Here is a 22,636-nt window from a genome sequence, read left to right on the forward strand (position 1 = left end):
CCCGGGGCCACCAATATATACTTGTCATTCTAGATTATGCTACTCGCTACCCAGAAGCCATCCCCCTGCGGAACATGGCCTCTAAAACGATGGCTAAAGAGTTGGTGGGGATCTTTGCCCAAGTGAGACTACCAAAGGAGATATTAACAGACCAAGGTACCCCATTTATGTCGAAGCTAATGAAGGACCTCTGTACGCTGCTCCATATACATACCCTGAGAACTTCAGTCTATCATCCGCAGACCGATGGGCTGGTAGAAAGGTTTAACCGAACCCTCAAGGCAACGATAAGGAAAGTGGTAAGTCGAGACGGGAAGGATTGGGACACCCTACTACCCTACCTTATGGTTGCAATCTGGGAGTACCTCAGGCCTCAACTGGGTTTTCCCCCTTTGAATTATTATACGGACACCACCCCCGTGGCATACTATATATTGCAAAAGAAATCTGGGAAGAGGAACTCAATGAGGGGAGAAATATAATTGACCATGTGTTGCAGATGTGAGAATGGATAGCCTGGGTCACCGCTATTGTATGGGAACATTTGGAAAAGGCGCAGGAGGCCCAGCGAACCCATTACAATTGCCAGACAAAAGTCTGACAATTCCAACCAGGGGATCGGGTGATGGTGGTGGTACACACGGCAGAAAGCAAGCTTTTGGCCAATGGCAGGGGCCCTATGAGGTGGTTGAACCCGTGGGGAAAGTAATCTACAAGGTGCGGCAGCCAGGACGCCAGAAACAAGGACAAATTTATCACATTAACCTCTTAAAGCCTTGGCACCAACGAGAGGTGTGTGTAGTGTCCCAAGAGACCCCGCTCCAGGGAAATAACATGCAGGAGTAGATCAGGATATCCACTGATCTGACACCAAACCAGAAGGAGGTGGTAACTGAGATGATCAACTGATACCAGGATGTGTTTTCAATCAAACCAGGTCGGACCACCAAAGCATATCACCACATTATCACAGATCTTGGGGCAAAGGTAACTTTAAGGCCCTATCGGGTCCCAGCGGCAAAAAGGGAGGAGATCAAGGCAGAGGTAAAAAGGATGTTGGAGCTGGGAGTCATCGAAGAGTCCCACAGTCAGTGGTCAAGCCCGATTGTGTTGGTGCCCAAACCTGATGGCACCACTAGGTTTTGTAATGACTTTCACCAGCTGAATGAGATATCCAAATTTGATGCATACCCCATACCCCGTATCGATGAGTTAGTTGACTGCCTGGGCAATGCCCAATTTTTGACCACCCTTGATTTAACAAAGGGATACTGGCAGATTCCCCTTGCCAAAGATGCGAAAGAAAAGATGGCACTCTCTACATCAGAGGGTCTGTTTCAATATACTGTTCTTCCTTTTGGACTGCATGGGGCACCTGCCACCTTCCAGCGTCTTATGGACAAGCTCCTACAGCCCCATACCAGTTATGCAGCAGCATACCTGGATGATGTGATTATTTACACCCCCAACTGGGAAACCCACTTAGGAAAGGTGGAAGCGGTTCTGAACACGCTAAGACGGGCTGGACTCACAGCCATCCCAGCCAAGTGTGCTATAGGGCTAGCCGAGGCTAAATACCTTGGCTACATTGTAGGAAGGGGCATGGTCAAGTTCCAACTAAACAAACTAGAGGCTATCCAAAATTGTCCCCGGCCAAATCGGAAAAAGCAAGTCCGGGCATTCCTGGGTGTGGTGGGGTACTACCGATGATTTATTCTCCATTTTGCTACCAGAGCGAGTCCCCTGACAGACCTGATAAAAGCCCGGGTTCCAGACATGGTGAAGTGGACAGATGCCGCAGAGAAAGCATTCATGGATCTACGGACAGCCCTCTGCAGTAACCCCGTGCTTATAGTTTCTTCAACAAAGAATTCATTTTACAAACAGATGCATCTGAAGTATGATTGGGAGCTGTCCTATCGCAGATGGTCGGAGATGAAGAACACCCAATCTCTACCTCAGCAGGAAACTCCTCCAGAGAGAGCAGAAGTATGCTGTGGCTGAAAGAGAGTGCCTAGCTGTGAAATGGGCCATGGAAACACTATGTTATTACCTTCTGGGACGACGGTTTATCCTTGTGACCGACCAGGCACCCCTCCAGTGGATGCAGCGAAATAAAGAGAAGAACGCAAGGGTGACCAGATGGTTCCTGTCCCTACAATCTTTCCAATTCACCATACAACACCGGGCTGGAAGCCACCATGGCAATGCAGATGGCTTGTCATGAAAACACTGCCTGATGTCCCAAGTTGCCCAATCCCACAGTGTTGAGCAGAGGGGGGGATATGTGACAGGGTCGGGCCAGATGGCTGAAGGCAGATATATTAGCCCCAGGTTAAGTAGGTCCCTTTTCCCTGGGTAAGGTAACAGGGAAGGTTCCAGAACAATCAGGAACCTTCTGGAGACAATTAAGACAGACAGACTGATTAGAACACCTGCAGCCAATCAAGAAGCTGCTAGAATCAATTAAGGCAGGCTAATCAGGGCACCTGGGTTTAAAAAGGAGCTCACTTCAGTTTGTGGTGCACATGTAAGGAGCTGGGAGCAAGAGGCGCTAGGAGCTGAGAGTGAGAATGCGGACTGTTGGAAGACTGAGGAGTACAAGCATTATCAGACACCAGGCAGAAGGTCCTATGGTGAGGATAAAGAAGGTGTTGGGAGGAAGTCATGGGGAAGTAGCCCAGAGAGTTGTAGCTGTCGCACAGCTGTTCCAGTGGGAGGCACTCTAGACAGCTGCATTCCACAGGGCCCTGGGCTGGAACCCGGAGTAGAGGGTGGGCCCAGGTTCCCCCCAAACCTCCCAACTCCTGGTCAGGCACAGGAGGAGTTGACCTGGACTGTGGGTTCATGAAAACGGCCAAACTGAGGGCTGCCGTGAAGCTCCAAAGCGAGCAAATCCGCCAATAAGTGCAAGACCCACCAAGGTAGAGGAGGAATTTGTCACAATTTGTATTGTTACACAGTCTGTAATCACGTGAGTGCATATTATGATTTCTGACAGAACTTTGCTTTTCATTCAGGGCATTATCTAAAGCCCACTGAAGCTGAGTGGGAATCCTGCCATCGACTTAAACAGGTTTTGGATTAGGTTTTCAGGGAATAGTGTGGAACACTGAACAACACAGCAGACTAAAATCACTGAATTATATGTAACAAATACTTGAATCAGCATGTGTGTATATATCAGAGCAATCATTGGTCTTGCAGTCTTGAATGACCAAAGTTTTATTCAAGGTATACAATTTGAGATAGATAGTATATACAATATTTATATGCATTTCATATGCTTCAGCAGACACCGTAACATATACAGTATATACAGAAACAAGAGCTGATAATATATCTCCTTTTGGGGTTCAATGTCTATTTCACTGTTATGAATTTGAGGGATAGTGTCATTCAACCATGACAGAATCAAGGCAAGGTCTGTAGTCAGAGTTGAGGTCACCCTAACAAATGAAAATAAAACTGGTGCTTCTCCCCAGGAGAGAGTTTACTTCTGGCACACTAGTTGTTTTGCCTTGTGTAAATCTTGGTAACACGGGGAGCATTCAGGTTTTGTTAGGCCCATTACCAGCTTTAAAAGGAAAGAAGAATAAAATAAGCAAAACATTGCAGGAGTGGGGAAAGAGGATGTGCTAACAGAGCTTGGCAACACAAAATTTCTACACCTCATGGTGAGAGGTTATTCTCTAAACATCTTGCATTTAAACTCTTGGCTCAACTTAACAGTTTACCATTATTTGGATAGAGCTTGGTATGATGTATAGGCTACCTACCAATATCAGCAAGCATCAGTGCATTAAAGCTATTAATTTAGTCCTCATAAAAACAATTTACGGTTGTAATTGCTAGTGAATCATTCTTTTCCCAAAGCTGGAATGTACTAAATAACGTTTCTGCTTTCTTCAATAAATCCCCAAACAAATCTGATTGTAAAGGGTCAAAACAGAATACCAGATTTCTAGATGCCTTTGTGAGCACACAACACACCCCAAAATAAAAGAAACAATGAAAGATACAACATGGGACAAGAGTTCATGGTGACTGAGAGTAAAGCAATAGCAAAGACAAATTGATGACAGGACAAGATCAACATTGTGCCATCAACCTTGTACTTACTCGGAGGAAGCTGTCCAAAGAGCCATTCTCCATATACTCAGTAACAATCATAACCGGTTTACCTGAAAATACATTAAAAGCACCAAGTAAGCATTTAAAGAGAAATACAAAATTCACAATACATGAAAAATGGTTTGTGTATTTAAGAAATTTGCTTCCAAATGTTTTTTCCTCTAAATACAGTTTGTTTTACTTTTAAAAAGAATCGAAGAAGAAACACAAAGAAAGGAGGTTCATGAGACAAATACAGCACTCATAAACAGTAAATGCAACTCCATTGAAGCCAGCAGAAATGCACCCACTTGTAACAGGGCTCAGTCTAGACCCATTTGATTTGTAACAGTTCATGTATAAAGAAATAAGGATTGGTATTTCTGCCTTGCATTATCACTACACCACAGTCACACCCAGTGATGCAGAGCCCATATTAGGTGCTCACATGGTAGTGAGTGTGGTAAAGGAACATACACAAAACAGAACATTAGTGGTGCTCCCATTCAGTGTCCCTATTCTGTGTTTTAACATTCTCTCTGATAACACACTGGCTATGATATCTTTTGCCCTATTTACGATAGGGTGGATTCTCTGATCAGCAAAGTCATAAAGTGACAGGAGAAGAATGGAAAATTCCCCCTGTGCATGGAAACTCTCTGACAATGAACAGACTCCTGCACCAACTCCCCCGACCTCCCTGCGGTGTATCAGGATGAAGTGGGGCAAGGCAGGGTGTGAAGGCCACAGTGGAGCTCCACTTTGACCCATCTGCCATTGATGTAAATTAGAGTTGCTCCCTATAACTCTAATTTGCGCCAGGGCTGGGCAGCTTAGGATCAGGGAGCCACAACCAGCTCTCTGATACATCTCCCTCTGCATTGAAGTGAGCTTGGATGTAGTTGAGAATCTGGACCTATATGTCGACTTTATGTTGCAGCAGGGTACTCTGCAAAGAAACAACCCCATGCTCATGCTGATGTCCTCTTCCAGAGCACATCATTTGAAGGTTCTCTGGTCAGCTCTGGTCTGAATTATGACCTGGGAACCCAAAAGCCACTAATCCACTGAGCAACCCACGAAGCCTCTTAGGGGAATCCCCCTTTCCCCTGTTTCTTAGAGTGTCTTCTATAGAGCAAACAATGCAGCAATCAAGACATGGATCAGACTATAATACATTCAAGAGTTTTAATTATTAATAAGGGTATCACACCAGCGCACAATTTATCTAGGCAATGCACTTTATGCACAACGCGTTCCTACCTCGTTAAAATAAGCCATTTACAATATGCTCGAAAAGCCCTTGTTCTACTGCCAAAACCATCGTTAAATGATATCCTTTACATCGTTACCCTTTACACATGGAGATACAGTTTGAGTCTAAGGAGTACGACACATGAGATAACTAACAATTACCATAAACAGAGCACTAGGGTGTGTATTTAGCAAGGTAATTAAGCATATGGTTAATTCAAAGTCTGAGAGTATTCCCATTAGCTTCAATGAGACTATTTTGTGCTCAAAGATAGGCATGTGCATAAGTACCTTGCTCAACTGTGGCCTAAGCTAACCAGCATTATGAGCAGACACTGAGTTTCTTGACATGAAAAACAAACAAAACAATTCACTCTCAAGTAAGATGAAGTACTTACTAATGCAAGCATTCAAAAATCATGAGTCAGGCCTCAAAAACACCTGAGATTGGCTTAAAAATCATAAGATTATTTTTTTAAAAATGGGTTCTTTCTATTTGCCTTCTGGTTTCTGAACCATTAGGGTACACTCAGGTCACACTACCAAACTTTTCTCTGTCAAAACAAGGGTAGAACCTTTTTTTTAAAAAAAATGAAAGCTAAGATTCTCATCTAATAAATTGACTCCAGAATCTTAGGCTTTAAGAAAAAACACCAAATTTCGCAAGACCTGGGACAAAATCCTGAGAATTGGCAACATGGCTGATGATACCCCACTAACTTGCCCCAAAATCCTCTCAGAAGCATGTATGTAGATCTGCAGCTGCACAACTTCCATAGCACTGAGACCTTGCTTTTCTGGCCAGAACTCTTATTTCAGGCAGGCTCCTTCTGCCTTATCTTGCTGCTCTTCATGGCTTGTCTGGTAAGAGGGTGCCACACAAATGAATCCCACCTCCTGAAGTTTTCCTGACCCTACCCTGTTTTTTTTCTCCACCCATCCCTTAACCTCTGACTCATCCACAACTTCTGATACTGTAGCTGAACCCACAAAATGGAGTCATGTATATGATCTCCTTTTAAAATTGTCTTTAAATTTTGCATATGTTTCTCTGTTTATATACAAGCGTATTTGATACCCTGCACCCCAAATTGTAAGCCTTACTAAGATACACTTTCAGTAGTTTATAAAAAAAATGATTATTTCCCCAGTGGATACAATGTACAGTACAGCTGGCAGTAAATATCCCTCAAAGTTGCTCAGGGAAAATTCAGTGTGTACTACAATTTGACCTTTGTAAAACCATTCTTTTTGCATCAAAAATGGGGACTTATGTGGAATTTCACATATTAAAGAGAGACGAATAAAAAAAAAGATAATATAGTGACGTTTCTAGACAAAAGTCACTGTTCTGTTAATTTAATATCATCTGTGTCTATGTATCCTGTGACCGACTCAATTGTACGGGGGGTCATCTTCATGACATTTCAATGGGCAGTTGCTTTGATCCCAGTGGTGCTCATCTTCTTTCTGGGACCCATGTGAGGTAGAGCAGTGCTATTATATCCAGACAGACGGGGGCAGAGGCACAGCAAGGCCAAGTGACTTGTTTAAGGTCACACTGGAAGGGCATGGCAGAGCAGGAAATCAAAGGTGGGTTTCCTATGTCCCAGGCAAACGCCCCAACCACAAGGCCATCCATCCGTTCCTCATATCAACCTATGAATTTAATTATTTAATAATGCGTTCCAAAGTTTGCTTTATCTGTCCTTTTGCCGTGGAGGAGAAGATGGGTGAAAGTGGGCAATGTAGATATTTAGAGGAGATGTATTGTTATTTCATGTGTCGTGCAAGAAGACATGGGAGTTTAAAAGCATGACAACAGCTTGCATAGTATTCACAACCATAGAGCAGCTTCTGAAGCCTTGTTTACCTGGGGGACTAATGTGCACTACCGGAGTGTGATTTCTAAAGCACACTTGCTTTTGTGCATTAGTAAGTCCATGTAGATTCTGCTAGTGTGCCTTAAAGGTTCTGTACTATGGTTTAATGTTGTGCTGGTTGAAAGAACACCAAGTTCAAGTGCACTAGTTAACCTTTAAGTTGCACCAGCAGGGTCTCACGAACCAATGAATGTGCAACACATTAGCGCTGTTTAGAAATCATACCCCTGTAGTGATCATTACCTCACCATGTAGACAAACCCTAAGGGTAAGCAATGGCCCCGCCCCACCCCTCAATGTGTTATCGAACATAATTAAGTACATGAGGATCACAAAGCGAAAGTTGCACAAATGGTAAAAATTAAAGTTAGCTGGAAACATTCCACTTAATTGTTTTTTCCCCTCCAAAAATGCAATTTCCATAACATTGAAATTTGCAACAGGGAAAATTAGATTTTGCAGAAATTGTTTTACATTTTTTTTGTTGGGAATATCAAATTGAAATATTTCATTTTGTTGAACCAAATTGAAATATTTCATTTTGGGTCAGTTAAACAATAATCTGGGTCCACCTGAGCCATCACAGTGCTTTGTGGGAGTTGTAATTCGGGAGCTTAGTACGTTCATTCCCCTCTTTGGCCCGGGTTCCTTGGCTGGAATACATTACATACATCATGGCAATCATATGACCATGGTGCATCACAACAGACATAGTTTGTCTTCCTGTATCTCTTGCTATAACTGGGGTGGACAAAATCTGTGTGTCCACAACTTTGACCTTGTATCCAATTATTCTGCAGCCTTTCAGCCTGGTGAAGAGAGAGAAGAATATAGGCTCTCCAACAACCTTCTGTTGATTGTTTTCAATCAGGTTGTCAAGCAAGGTACAGTAAGATAGAGAGAGAACACATATGCGAAAAGCAAACAGTTGTTATTGGTAACACTAATAGCAAAGTGTTACTGATAATCTATGGAGACTGACAGTATCTCTACAAATTCTCAGACTCAAATGTAATGTAGCATCAGAACTGGGCTATCCACAAAGTTTATAGGATAAATTTATGCTCTTATGAAACTGAAGTATTGTATCATCTTCAAATGTCTGGTTACCATACAATTTCAATTTAATGATGTGTCAAAAGTCTGAGATTAGTTAAGGCAAGAAGGAAAACCTTTCAAATTATTAAAATAACATCTCCCTCTCTTATTTGTCCTCCCATATGCTGAGTGCATTGAGTGCAGATTTTCACCCACATTCAGTTGGAAATGTATATGTAATCAGAAACATATGCTGCAAAGTAAAGCTGCGTACTTTCAAAGGAACATTCTGCATTCATTTATCAAAATGCAGCCATTTATATACGATAACAACTTGTGTCAACAGTGTTTCAGAAATTTATTATACTAACAGGCTACAAATTGCCGTAAATTATTAGTAAACTAAGGAGAACATGTGTGCTGGCTATTAAGACTACTGCCTATAGGGCACCCTTGAGACCAGTGTAGAAGGAAAGTTCTGAACAGAAACAAATATGAAACAGGGGAATAATTCAGTGCTGGAACAAAGAATCGAGGTCTTATTTAGCTAATGCACCTCAGCACATCTCCGGTGTATTGTAAGGCACATTGCCCCATGATAGTTTCCAAGTGGTCACTTTTAGATATGGTAGTCATTGCAAATTACTAGGTGTTGCTTCAAAGGTTATGATGAATATGAAAAGTCAATTCATTGCTGAAAAAGATTTTGGTTAATGAAGAAAAGATTTTGGTTAATAAAGATTTTGGTTAATTTTGGTCACATTGTCTATTTATCATGTTACATATACCGGGAATGATCCTGTAAATTCTCCATAAACGGACCCTCCACTGCCTGTTTATCAACTCCCATTCATTGCCTGAAGAGTGCGTGGGACGCTGTTAAATGCTACATAATTGCTATTAAAAATGATTATACAGTGTTGCAAACCTGTCATTCAAATGCAGCAGCCCAGGCAAATATGTGCCAAGGCAGAAACTTAGAGGACAGTGTGTCTTCTTTAAGTATCTTGAATAGCGTGATATAAATTGGGAAAATAAAGGGCTCTGGATGAATAATTAAATAGTACTAATTGTGTGTGTGTGTGTGTGTGTTTGTGTGCGTTCCACGAGCTTGATTGATTATTAATGAAAAAAAGATATTTTATTTGCCCATTCAAAAAAAAAAAATCACTCCACCAGAATGGATGTGCAGAATTTTGTAAGGCTTCCAAAATACACAAAAGGGATCTCCATGCATGGAGAGCTAGAAGGACAGAATCCATTATTTTCCCAATTTATAATCTCATTATTCAAAATATGTAAAGAATATGCTCTATTCCGTAGGTCTCTGCTGATTTAAAAACATAGGAGACTCAAATCTTGCCTTCTTGTACTTAAATATGACCATCTATATCACAGACCTTTGGTATTCAACACCTGCTACTGAAACAGTTAATAGCCTATTGGAATAAACCAAGAATATAACTGATTAGAGAACTTGCTGAAACCCAGTTGCATAGGAGTACAGCAAGAGTTAGCTATTCAAAGAGTGTATCCGCAGCACACAGTCAGTGATGCACAAAATTGTGTGTGCAGAGAAAAAAAATTTCAGAAGTGTCACTGGATTATTTTGTGTCACTGAACGTAAGGGATTTGCTCTGCTCAGTTGTGTGCAGAAAACCGTCATCAGAATTTCAAGAAATTCAGGGAATTCTAAATGCAACTCTGACTTTATAAAGTAGCTTGTTAGACATAAGCATGAGATACATGGGATTTATACAGGCAGATTTGGCAGCCTTTTCAGACTTACTTAGATTGTGAGCTCTAAATCAAAGAATAAATTATTTGTCATCTCAAGAAGTAAAGCGTGTTTTGACAGATCAGACCCAGATATGACATTTCTATTTGAACTGTGTAAATTAGCTATATTTTACATGACTTTACCTAGTTTTATACTGTTTATTTTTAGATATGCCATGTCTCTGCTTTTATTTGATTGCCTGTGGGCTTGTGTAAACAAACAAGAAGTCTACACCTATGGCAGCATTTAGACTATATACACTGCATGCCCCATCTAGCACGGGTATAAATAGCAGTGTTGATGGTCAGGCACTGCCCAGGCAAGTAAATTAAAGACATGCCAGAAGCTTAGGGTATGTACCCTTCCTGGCTCTCTACACCCCAAAGTAGCACCCTTCCTTTTCATACCGTTATTTTTTAGCAATATCGTGTCCCACTGCCTTCCCACTGCTGGAGCCTTTCCATGCTTCAGGAAAAGGATTCAGCAGCAGCAGTGAAAAGCAGAGAAAAGCTCTGGGAGGCAGTGGGGAAAAGCTCCAGCAGCTACCCACTGCAGGAGACTTTCTCTGCAACCACCCCCAGCAGAGCCTTTCACTGCCACATGTAACCCCAAACCAGTATGGACGCGGCCTACTTTTCACTGAGGTGTGTAGCTTACACATATCTTAGGCACTGCTGACAGTGTACAAGGCCCTAGTTCTCAGCAAGCAGCACAAATCTACCCTGCACCAGCCTGCCATGCACAAAGAGTTGCATAGCAAGCTCTGATCTACACTGCTTTGGAACAGGAGTAGATGAAATGGCACCTGGAGTATGCATTCTCCACACAGACCTTTGGTGCATGGCAGGCTTGTGTGGGGTAGATTTACATCCCAGCTTGTCACCAACTATGTGTTTGTGTAGACAAGCCCTTTGTCCCAGTCAGTTGTGAACTTCTGGAGTTACCTTTACACATTTTGGAAAACTTCTCCCACGCAATTTCAATAACAGCGGAAACATTTATTAAAATAAGTATACAACCAATTATATCAATTTAAGTTGGAAGAGGTTCCTCACCCCAGCTCCAAGCAAAGCTACTCACTGAAAGAGTCAAAACGTTGCTCCTTCCAGGGGTTTGTTTTATTGATTGACTCCTACAGAATTAAATAGGGAAGGTAATCTTTCTGTACAATTTTCAAATTAATCCACAGAATTCTAGAGTGGGGATATAATTTTCTATTAAATTCTGTAGGCTTTTAAGGGTAATTCCTATAGGTGCCTTGTGGTCTCATACCTCTTCACTCCTACAGGACTTTTCCATGAAGGTGGACCTTACATTGGATTTGCAGTTCAAAAAGTTCAGCTGGGGTAACTGTATTTAGTTTTTACAACCCGAAAACAAACCAATCGTGGTATTTTTATCTGTCCCTTCTTTACCCTTTCTAATTTTCTCCTTCATTTCTTGTTTCAAGGCCTCCAGGTGGGAGAAAGAACTTGTCTAAAGCGTGTTTTAAATATTTTCAGCAGCCACCTAAGGAGACCCATTTTGAATGGGGCAGGGAAGGCAGGACCAGAGCCTGTGTTCCCCTGGGAGGTCAGGGAAAAGCACCCCAAGCCTCTAAAGTATAGCACAGCTGAGGAGGAGGGGAACAGGAAGGCAGTGCTCACTGGGAGATTAGGGGGCTGGCCGGCAGGCAGTCACACCTGCTCACCGATTGCTGAGCAACCAGTCCTATCTGCCTGTCTCTATGCCTCTTCCTTCTGACCTTTAGTTCTGTCAGTAATAGGAAAAGAAACGTGGCTGTATCACGCCATTCCTCCTTTCTATCTCTCTCCCCACCGGACACCTCCCAGAGGAAGAGATTATGGGTGAAACTCTGGCCCACTCATAACAATAGCAGTTGTGGTATAGACTTCAAAAGGGCCAGGATTTCAGCCCGTGTGTCCTCACCATAAACAGATGTGCAACATCTGAGGAAGAACAGAAAGGGGATGAAGTCAGCTGGAGAGGACATGGGAAGGCAGCAATCGAAAAGCTTTGTAGGGCTAGCAGGGAGCTCAGCAAAGAGTGGGGGCATGTGCAACAGCATCCAGCCTGCTCATATTCTCAGAAGTTCTCCACCTGCCACCTATAAATCTTTTTGAAGCCTGAAAAGTGCTTCTTAACAGCCCACACCCCCCACATCTCCAGGTTGCATGACAAGCTTGTGGGTGGGAGCATGGGTACCCATCTTCCCCCGTTACCACTTTCACAAACATCAGCATGGTCTGAGGATGGTTATTTTTGTTAGTGTTTTAAGACTAATGCCACAATCCAGGAAAGCACTTTAGCACATACTTATCTTTTTTAACTCAAGCAGTACTTGTGGGACCTCAACCTGGTGTCTGTATCAACACAATCTGACAAATGATTTTAATAAATCATAAATATCAGTGAAAATGTATTTTTAGCCACAGATTTGGAATTACGTCTGTTTGGCAATAAAGGAAATAGCTGCAGCAATAAAATTATTACTAGTAAAATAAATGTTCCGATTTAAAACTCTGGGTCAAGACTTTAAAGGTGACTATTGACTTGGAGTGCCCAACTTGAAGCATCTTGAAAAGGGGCCTCCTTTTCATAAAGTACTAAGCACCTACCCTCTGAAAATCAGATGGGGCTCAAGTTGGGCACCAAAAATTTGAGGCGCTCAAAGTTTCTTAAAAATCTTGGATTTGGTACTTAAAACTATTACTATTAATGACTTCAGAAATGTCATGAGACTGTTCATTAAATCTATGTTAATGATAATAGCCTAATGATTTAGATTAAAAATGATGCATATTGCTTGCATCCAATTAGAAGACCTTAGGAAATCAGGCTCCATAACTCCAAAGAGATTATCAGCAAGAGCCTGTTGGCTGCTTTATAGCAATTAGCTCTGGAGTGCTAAATTGGTTAGTATAATCTGTCAGTTTATAATTTAGCTACAACACTCTCTTTCTTTCACCAGCATGCGCTACCTCAATGGAAGCTTACCTAGTCCTGCTCATCTGAGTATTTGTTTCCCACTTCTGAGGTAATTTAATGTAAATCATCAAAGCAAAGGTGCACATTTCCCTTGTTAGAACTTTAGAGGAGTGAAATAGTTTGAACACATTCTAGTAAGGCAACTGCATAAAACAATTCTGGTGGGTTCTCAGAATGTGCCTTTTAAAAAGCTAGTTTATTGAAACTGTTCAGCATCCCCACAGATGGTGTATACTCTATGCTCTTACTTTTGGTGACAACTCCCTCGAGACGAATGATGTTAGGATGGTCAAACTGCCCCATGATGCTCGCCTCCCCCAAGAAATCTCTTCTCTGCTTTTCGGTGTAGCCAACTTTCAGGGTTTTGATTGCCACTGAAATTTCCTTTTTAGAAGGAAGCTTGAGGCGCCCACTGCACACTTCTCCAAATTCACCTAGCAAGGTGGAGGGGAGACAAAACATGAAATCTAGTTATTCCAGGTGGAACTTCAGAGAAAAGGCTTAGCGTTATAGAAAAGTCACTGAGGCAGTATCTTTAGTACACAAGACTGGAGGTCAGGAATCTGTGTTCTAAGCATGAGACTCTCAGGCAGTCACTTAACTTTTCCATGCCTCAGTTCTCCGTCTGTAAAATTGTGTTAATGTCACTAAGCTATTTCACAGGTCCTGATGGCCCCAGAACAATGAGTGCAGAGAGTTCACTTCAGGTGCGAACTGATGCAGTGTAGGACAGCCGCAGGAGGACAAACTGAACTGGTATAGTTATAAGCAAAGTGGTGATGCATCTGCATGGACCTTGAATGGACATAATTCTGACCAATATAGAGTTAAGCTGATTTCAGAGCAGTTTAATTATTTCAGTGTAAGTGGTAAGATAAACCACTATAAGACAATTTGAGAATGGACACCTGGCAGTATCTGCCAGAAAAAAGGAAGGTCGAATTGTGCAGCCTTCCCATGCAGACAGGCCCTTTGTAATATTAATCAGTAAGGACCTGATCTTGCAAACACTCAAAATGTGACTTCTATGAGACTACCATGGCAATAAACACCACACTTGATAGTGTTTGCAGGACTGAGTCCTCCATAAAGTGCTTTTGGATCATAAGATGGAAAACGGTAGATATTTTCTGAATATTTTTATGCATAATTTCCTGGATCAACTTTGTTCAGTGCATATCAGCAAAAAAGGACGAATTTATAATGCAGGATCCCCTCCAAAAAATTCTTTCATGTTCCACTTTGACAAACACAAAATGTGTGGACAAATTGCTAGGTTATAATCTCACTCATGCTTTACTAAAATTCTGCATCTACTTAATGAATATAAAAACCATAAAACAATTGAACCAGGACACTTTTAACAACATAAAGAAAAGCTGCTATGGCAGCGGATTTTGACTCTCAGTAATCTAGAATCCAAATATTTTACAGGAATATTTCACATAATATAATGAACGGTGCATACAGTATCAAAGTTCCAATATTAATCTTTTTTCTATGCAATATAAAGAACACAATGAAAAATGTAGCGAAAATTGATAAATATGCATAAATTGCACGTTAGGTATATAGGTGACCACTCTTTTACAGTTTATGATTGTGGTAGTAAGTGCATGTGACTTCCCCCGGGTGGTTTAGTTAAAAGATATAGAAAACATTTTGTTGAACAGACAACAATGGAATTACAAAGACTTTTTTCTCCCATAGGCCACAGATGCATGGGGCTTTTTTTTTTTTTATTGTCCACTCTATATTAATAATCACCTGGTCAGCTCTCTTCCTGAAAATGCTTTAGATTTAAATGGAATGCTGTCCCCTAAATATCATAGTCAGAAGTTCTTGTGTAGAAAAGTTTGGCTTGGAAAGGAACAAAAGCTATGGATTTGAATCTGTACTAGTTCATTTTCAGACTAATCAGGAATTTTGTTCATTTATGTGAATGATATAGCATGTTAAGAGCAATTGTTCATACATTAACTTCTTACTAGTTACAATGTAACAATCTAATGTGAATTAGGATGATCTAAACCTATGGACGACAAAAGCACTTTATAACACAGTGATTCATTCTAACATCAAGGAGTTGGTAAGCAATGTTGCTGAACACTAAAATGACTGAGAAGCGTGGGAATAAAATATTCTGAAGTCCACCCTTTATCTTGTGCATTGGTTTTAATAGGTTTAGTGCTCAGAGAAGCATGCTTGCTGGATTGACAATGCTAGTTCCTCCACATCTACCCATCAGTGTGCCTCCACCCTATCTTGGAGCTATTAACTCTAGGGTGAGGAGGGTCGTCATTCTCCACATCCACTAAATCCTTGCCTTGTCTTCTGAGATTGTGAACAATGGTGCCAAATGAGACTACTTCTTTTTTTTTTTTTTTTTTATACATAAGACTGCCTCGTTGTAAATTAACAGAGGTCACCAATTTAAATGACATACGCCAACATACATGTATCATAGGGCAACAATTTTTCATCAGCACTACTCTGGATTGAATTTGAACCAACAACCCAGAAGCAAAAGACTTCGTATCACATCACCAATCTCTGTACTATCCAGTCCTCTAGCTAGGAACTTGTTATACCATTAATAGCATAAAAATCAAAGTAAATTAAGGTGGAATGAAATGGTGTGTGGAAATATCTCTACATACAATGGTGTACACTATAATAATAATATACATTAGATTATACCCACATTCTCTACGTTATCTCTACCTACATATTGCAAAGCCACCTACAGGTTGAGAAAATATTGTTTTAAATCATTTCTGAGTTCTGTGGAGTGCTAAATTCTGTTCCAGAACTTACAGAAACCACAAAACTTCCTGATTAACCTCCCACCCCATGCTCTGCAAGCTAAAACTGTCAGTATGCTTTATTAAGAGCAAACAGCGCTTCAGTTCAGCTATTACCCTCAGCTCAATACTGTTAGAACACTCTGTGAGAGGAAGACCAAAGCATGGCTTTAAAACAACAACAAGAATAAAAAAAAGTGCAATAAATCTTGTGATGTCCCAGCTTTGTATTTGCTTTTCTTTATGCTTTAATGATCTGCAAAGCTATAACAAGCTAGTCTCTTACAACTACTGTTTGGTCACTGCCAATAGGGCTTGTATTTATGGTTTCAGAAGCTGGGCATTCAGGCATTCCATCCTTCATCTTTGACCAGAGTCACGAGTGAGCGGTTTATTTGATGTTTGTTTGATTTTTTTTGTGAAGGGAAAGGTTATACTTGATGTCCTACATCTCTCTGTACCATTTAGCACCAACTATGCAATTTGGACGTAAAATGAATTAAGATTATTTATAAAAGTACAATATTCTTATTTCAGACCCAGTTTGAAAATCCTATTGACCTGATTTTCAGAAGTGCTGAGCACTCACAAATCTAATTGAAGCCAATAGGAGCTGCAAGGCACTCAACACCTTTGAAAATCAGATCACATACCAGTCAGATGGTAGACCCGACTTGGCTGACTGCTTCATCTGTGAATATTGAGTTTACCTACATAAAACAATTTTGTTGGCTTTCATGTAAACACTGTTATGTTTTCTGAGCTGCCAAGAAAAACAAGTTAATCCTTGAATAGAGTGTAACAAGGCTCCTGGGGTGTTCTAACTGGATCAGCCTTTGGTCTCTAAGCATACAGTACAGGATGGACACTGTGAGAGACCAGCTAACCAACACCCATACCGACAAGCCAACTAAAACAATTATACCACACCTTTCTTCTATGCACCATTGCTCTGTATCCACTTAGTGGTACCCACCTGAGAAAAATGGACTGGATTCCAGCTGAAAATAAGAGTGGTCACTATCTCAGTTTAGAAGGCAATGGGGCTGTGCATACTACTGAGAAAGGAGATAATGTGAGAGAGGTTTTAAGAAAGAATTCTAGTGGTTTTCCCTGAAATGCTTCAGTATCATTCCCTACTTAGGCCACATGCACAGAGTCTACATTACTTTGTCTTTCAGTCTGGCATGTCTCTTTGTCAGTAGAATGCTCATAGATATTATTGAAGGGCAATTCATGATTTAAATCAACTCAGGGAATACCAAATGTTTCTGTTAAACTGGTTGTTCACTGCATCAGCATTTTGTTGTGAATTTAGACCCAGGGGAAGAATAGTAGATGAGCCTGTGAAATTGATTACTGCCTTTCTTCTGGTGTCTTTTAAATCAAAACTCCACTGCTGTGTGTGGATCGCCCAGTGACATCCCAGTTCCACCACAGACTGGGGAGGCAGCAAGGCTGAAAATTCCATAAACTTTGTGAACCTCACCAATCTCAGAGACATTTATTGCAAACTGTTATTAATGTGCTGCAAACTGTACTGAAAAGGGAGTTGATAATCTCTACATGTTAGATATGCATTGTTTAATAAGACATTATACTAAATGTCTGTGCAGTCTTCAAAAGAAACCCAATCACTTAGGCCCTGTTTCAGCAAAGCACTTGCTTAACTCCATTCTCATTCAACAAAGTTCTTACCATGTGCTTACCTCCCCTTTTAAGGCTGCACTAGGGCCTTAAAAAATAATTGAACTGTTTTAAATAAAGGAACAAATCTGGTAAAAACTTGAAACAAGGATGGCTTAACTGGAATTTTCTGATGCTCAGCCTCTAACTCATATCCCTTATGTATTGTTTGAGGTTCCACTAGAGATATTTCCTTGTCATGCCGGAGTATATTTTCAAAGTAACATGGTTAAGGAGTGTCTTTCCCTACTCCTCCCATTAAAGTCCCATGGCAAAAGCCCTGTGGAACAATTTAATTTTAAAATGTCAAGATTACCTCTCAGACTTTGTTGTCTACTTTTTAACTTCACGTTTAGAAGAAATTCCTGGTCAGTTCTGCTGCTTCTGAATGCAATGTCTTTATCACTTCACTCCTCTGTTCTTACCCGCATTTGTAAAGAAGGTGACTGACAGGCAGGGAAACACCAAGACATTGCCTCAAATAGCATTTAAAATAAAGCTAGAATGCTCCCCTCCACATATGGGAACAGAGAAGAGACTAGGGATGTGGCTGGAGGGAGTGCAAGCTTAATAGAAGACCCACCAGGGTATTTCATGGGATTGGGGTTCTATTAGAGCCATGCTGCCATGAGGCTAGTCTGGGACCAGGGATACTAGAGGTAGCAGTGCGGCACAAGACCCCCACAGAACTCATCCATCTGTCAGCTCCTCTGAGATCAGTGTAGATCTCAAGGGATCTGCAGCTCTTCAGGGCCAAACTTATTGCCATTTCTACTGGGGTGGAATGAGAAAAGGAATTTCTTTTTTCTTTTTTTTACAGTCTCTCTTTCTTCTCCTTTGCAATACATTTATTTTCAGGCTTCTCTGAATCAAATCTGTTCCCCCTCAATTTCATATGATATCTTTTTTAAAAACTGAGTTTACTGTTAAATCCCATATGCACCATAATAAAAATAAGTCATAACAATGAGCTATATATATGGCATACAATTGAATATCTTCTGCTTTTAAGATTTCTATGGTGCATGGAGCCTAATGTATTCGCTAGGAACCTTAAGGTTGTCTGGGATGACTGTGGGCAGCTGAACAGAAACAAAATTTGCTCCTGAATTTGGATTTTTTAAATCTCTCTTTCTTTTTCTGTCCCCCACCCCATGTTACCCCTACCACATCTGTGTGTAGTGTGCACACTGCAACACTGCCTTTGTTGAAAGATGATGGAGAACAGTGCACTCTTGTGGGACAAAATTAAAACTACCAGGGAACACAAATGTCACCATTGTGGAAAATAATCTGACTTTTTCACACTCACCCTGGCAGCAGCAAAATAATAATCATAATAATAAAATAATAATGATAATAATAAGGCACACCGTTTCTTTTAGGAGGGGCAGTGGTGAGGAGCACTGAATGCACTTGCTTAGCTTTTTTCTTAAAAAAGGAAAATCCTAACAAAGCTTTCATCATACAACAGAAGTCTGTTCTTTCTCAAATCTCCTCAAAATTTGAATGAGAACAGTAAAATATTAGGGGAAAAAGTCAGAAGGAAGTAATAAAATCAATCATCAGAAAATATCTGGTAATTTTCAATGGATTAAAAATTGATTCTGATTCTCACACAAATGATTTCATTTAGGGGGAAACCTAAGATGCTAAATTTCTGATTTGACAAACCATGTTCTGTCATTGTACATAGAATCATAGAATCATAGAATATCAGGGTTGGAAGGGACCTCAGGAGGTCATCTAGTCCAACCCCCTGCTCAAAAGCAGGACCCATACCCAATTAAATCATCCCAGCCAGGGCTTTGTCAAGCCTGACCTTAAAAACTTCTAAGGAAGGAGATTCCATGAAGCAGTGAGTATCTATCATACAATGGGTTACATGCTACATTGCAATAGGGATAATGTAATTCAGTGAGATATTCAGTAATTTTTTACTCTTGCTCTGAAATCCACCCATTTTTACTGTTTGTTTTTATTAAAACCAGAATTAATGGGCATCTGTACGGCTCAGACAATTGGTTATGGGGAAGAGAACCCTTCACTGCTAAATTACTAATTCAAATCCAAACCAGTGACCAAAATCGAACCAGTGACCAAAGGTCAAAGAAGTCTGATGGATGTTTGGTGACCTGTATGAAATAAGTTGGAGGTATCAGTCCAGTCCCAATAGTCACGTGCCCATATAACAAAACACACCTTTACAGTTAACACTGTTTCCCGTGGTGACAGATTCTAAAGGAGACTCAGGACTGAATGGGCACGGACTCTGAACTAGCCTTTCATTCTTTATGGTGCTTTCTCCAAAAGAGGGTGGAGTGCAGTTTTGGGAAAGGGATCACATTGTTGTCTGTGCTGTGCCTGCTCTGGAGAAAAATCTCAGATGTGTGTGTCCAGAACTGGCAATCCAGAACCTTTAGCATGCACTAAAGTCAGCTTGTTAACCTGTTCAACTTCATCTCAATAACTGTTTGCTTCTTGCTATGAAAAGAGAACGCTACAGTTACACTTTGCCGATACCTGTCAGAATGTGTCCAGGTATAATCCATTAATGTAAATGGCCATAAAGATTTAGAGTAATATACTGAGGAAATCACCTCATGTCTTTTAATTTGACATTAATTATGGCTGTTACCTGCTCCGACAACTTTGTCAATCGATATACTGGTAGCGTCTAGTTCCTTGGCAAATTCATGGACAGCCTGATTGGGGTCCTCATACGTATGCGGATCTACATAAGTTCTGAGACCTGGAAATTTTACTTTAAAAAAAAAAAGAGAGAAAAAACATTACTTGGTGTTAATTACTCATACCTAGGAAACCAAATGAGAGAATAAACTGCAAGATATGAACCCAGCAAATCACTATAGCAATAAAAGGGCCCATTACTTCCTCAGATTGAACATGTGAAATGAGCTTCTTTTGCAGGTTTCTGAGATTTCAGGTATTAATAACATGGGCATGAACTTGAAACTCAGAAACAAATACACCTTTTCATGTCATTAATGCATTTATTTGTATGTAGATACCATCAGGTTTGAAAGGATGCTTTTAAACTCACCTGTACTTGATAAACTTGGTGGCTTTTTGAATATTAAAGCTCAATATCATCAAGTTTTCTCTCTCTTTAGATGCTTCTTTACACTTACATTTTTGGGGGTAGCACCCAGAGGGAAGGCCTCAAATGCATATGATAATACTGCAGTGCAACATGAAGAGTTCTTTAAAAAAAAGATTCTACAGAACACTAACTTCAAACCTTTTACCTCTGAATATCCTCAGACTTCCAACTGGATGCATCCTAAAAGATGCAATGCATGAACAAAAGCTAAACACGGTGGAAATAATTAGCACTATATAAGGATAGTGGCAGATTGTTGTGATTATTTAGCTTTAGTGACAAATAATGCTGACACCAACATCATCATATCATTGCCTTCCGCAGTTTTCTGGTCTGTGGTTATCTGTTCATCCAGGGCTAGCAGTAGAATCAAATGAATGCTTGGGACTGTATGGCGTTTAGGGGCAAGTCACAAGTTGATCTCATTATTCTTTCCAGCAGTCGGGCGGGAGGGAGGGGAAACACATTCCAGATTCTCTCCCTCTCTCCCCCCGCCTCTGGCAATTATACTAGAGGAAAGCCATAGCCTTATTCTGCTTCCCTGCCACTTAGTCATGGGCCGCTCCTGCTTGGGTCTGATAAATGAATACAGGGCCAGTTGTACAATTTAAGTAAGATGTTTCTTTAACAACAAGTAAAATAACCTACACACTCAGGAGTATCCTTTCCAAGTGTGGCCCCACAGATTGTGTTGAATATTGACCTGTGCTCCATTTAAAATATGCTTTGCAGTGGTTATGCAGAGAGAGAGGGAGAGGCAGAGGGAAACAGGGGTGGGGGAGGGAAAGAGACCTTTCCAACATCAGGTAGAATGTGGCATTATTTTAACATTAAGGCATTACAAATGTCATCTTGCAAGGCTTATGAAACATCAATTTTAAGAAGATTTATTGGCCTTGGAACTGACAGAGAAATTACAAAAATGAGTTCCCGCGCTAATTGCCTCTAAAACAATGCAAACTAAGAGTCATACTCTGAACAGAAGGGCTGTGTGTGTATATACTATTAAATGCTGAATGTGTTTCCCTAAAGGGTTTGATGATTAAAGAATCATTCACAAGTAAAACAAAAAGTAATTGGCCGTATATTGCTGTTGGTAAAAAAGTCTTGTAAATGCTCCTTTCCGTCCAGGTTGAATGTATGTTACAGGCTCCCTCATACCCCCAATAAAAATAACAGTTGAAAGCTTCTGCATGATGGGGGGTTTGGCTGCTGATTTTTAATGCTGACCCCAGAGGTTCCCAAGATCAGTCAATGGTGAGGCAAGGAGAATAATCCCTTCACACCAATAATTAAGGGCAGCCCGTATAGTAACTGGGTTCTGTCATGAAAAACAGATAATAAACACATGCACATGTGTTAAGCTGTGCTACTTTACAGCTCATTCTGGGCAAACATAATAATTTACATTTCCATTTTACCAGCATGAACTGCCCTAAGGGTAGCAAAAGGTAGAAAGGGCCTAGCTAAAGAGGGCAAGGGGAGAGGATCTGAATAGGTGAAACATTTCTTGTCCTTTGAGGTACTATTATAGGATTTGTAATAAGGCTACAGGGAATAGTTCATGGCTGGAGCTTTTTTTTTTTTTTTTTTTTTTAAAAGTAATTCAGAATTAACTGACTGAAATAGACCAGCTGCTGTATTTAAAATGCAGAAAGTTTATGACAGCCATGGAAGTTATTTTATCCTCTCGCAGTTAATACAAGAGAATTTTTGTTTCTTTGAGTAAGACTGTAAAATAGCAGAAAAAAATAAAGTTTCAACAGCCACATGCACACACACAAAAACAGCCTGACAGCTATAATATGTGTGTATAATCAGTTACTCCTTTTAGGATATTTCTCAGTAAATTTATCAAAACTCAGAATACGTGACCTATTGGATTCTCACCATATCCTCAGGATCAGCATGACACTACTCAGAACACAGTACATAGATAGACAAAGCCAAATTTAAAGCAGTATAA

General features: G+C 40.6%; 1 protein-coding gene across 1 annotated transcript in view; it reads right to left on the reverse strand.

The window, feature by feature from the left end:
- The window catches only part of EPHA3 (EPH receptor A3), a 297,851-nt gene that overhangs the window by 36,957 nt on the left and 238,258 nt on the right, over window positions 1-22,636 (reverse strand). Inside the window, exons 10-12 of the mRNA XM_077807293.1 lie at window positions 20,185-20,310; window positions 13,305-13,490; window positions 4,123-4,184 (exon numbers count right to left, since the gene is read on the reverse strand). Of these exons, the coding sequence (XP_077663419.1) occupies window positions 4,123-4,184; window positions 13,305-13,490; window positions 20,185-20,310 (374 nt within the window). The remainder of the gene's footprint in view (window positions 1-4,122; window positions 4,185-13,304; window positions 13,491-20,184; window positions 20,311-22,636) is intronic.

This window comes from Eretmochelys imbricata, chromosome 1 (genome assembly GCF_965152235.1).
Source record: "Eretmochelys imbricata isolate rEreImb1 chromosome 1, rEreImb1.hap1, whole genome shotgun sequence".
NCBI classification, from domain to species: domain Eukaryota; kingdom Metazoa; phylum Chordata; order Testudines; family Cheloniidae; genus Eretmochelys; species Eretmochelys imbricata.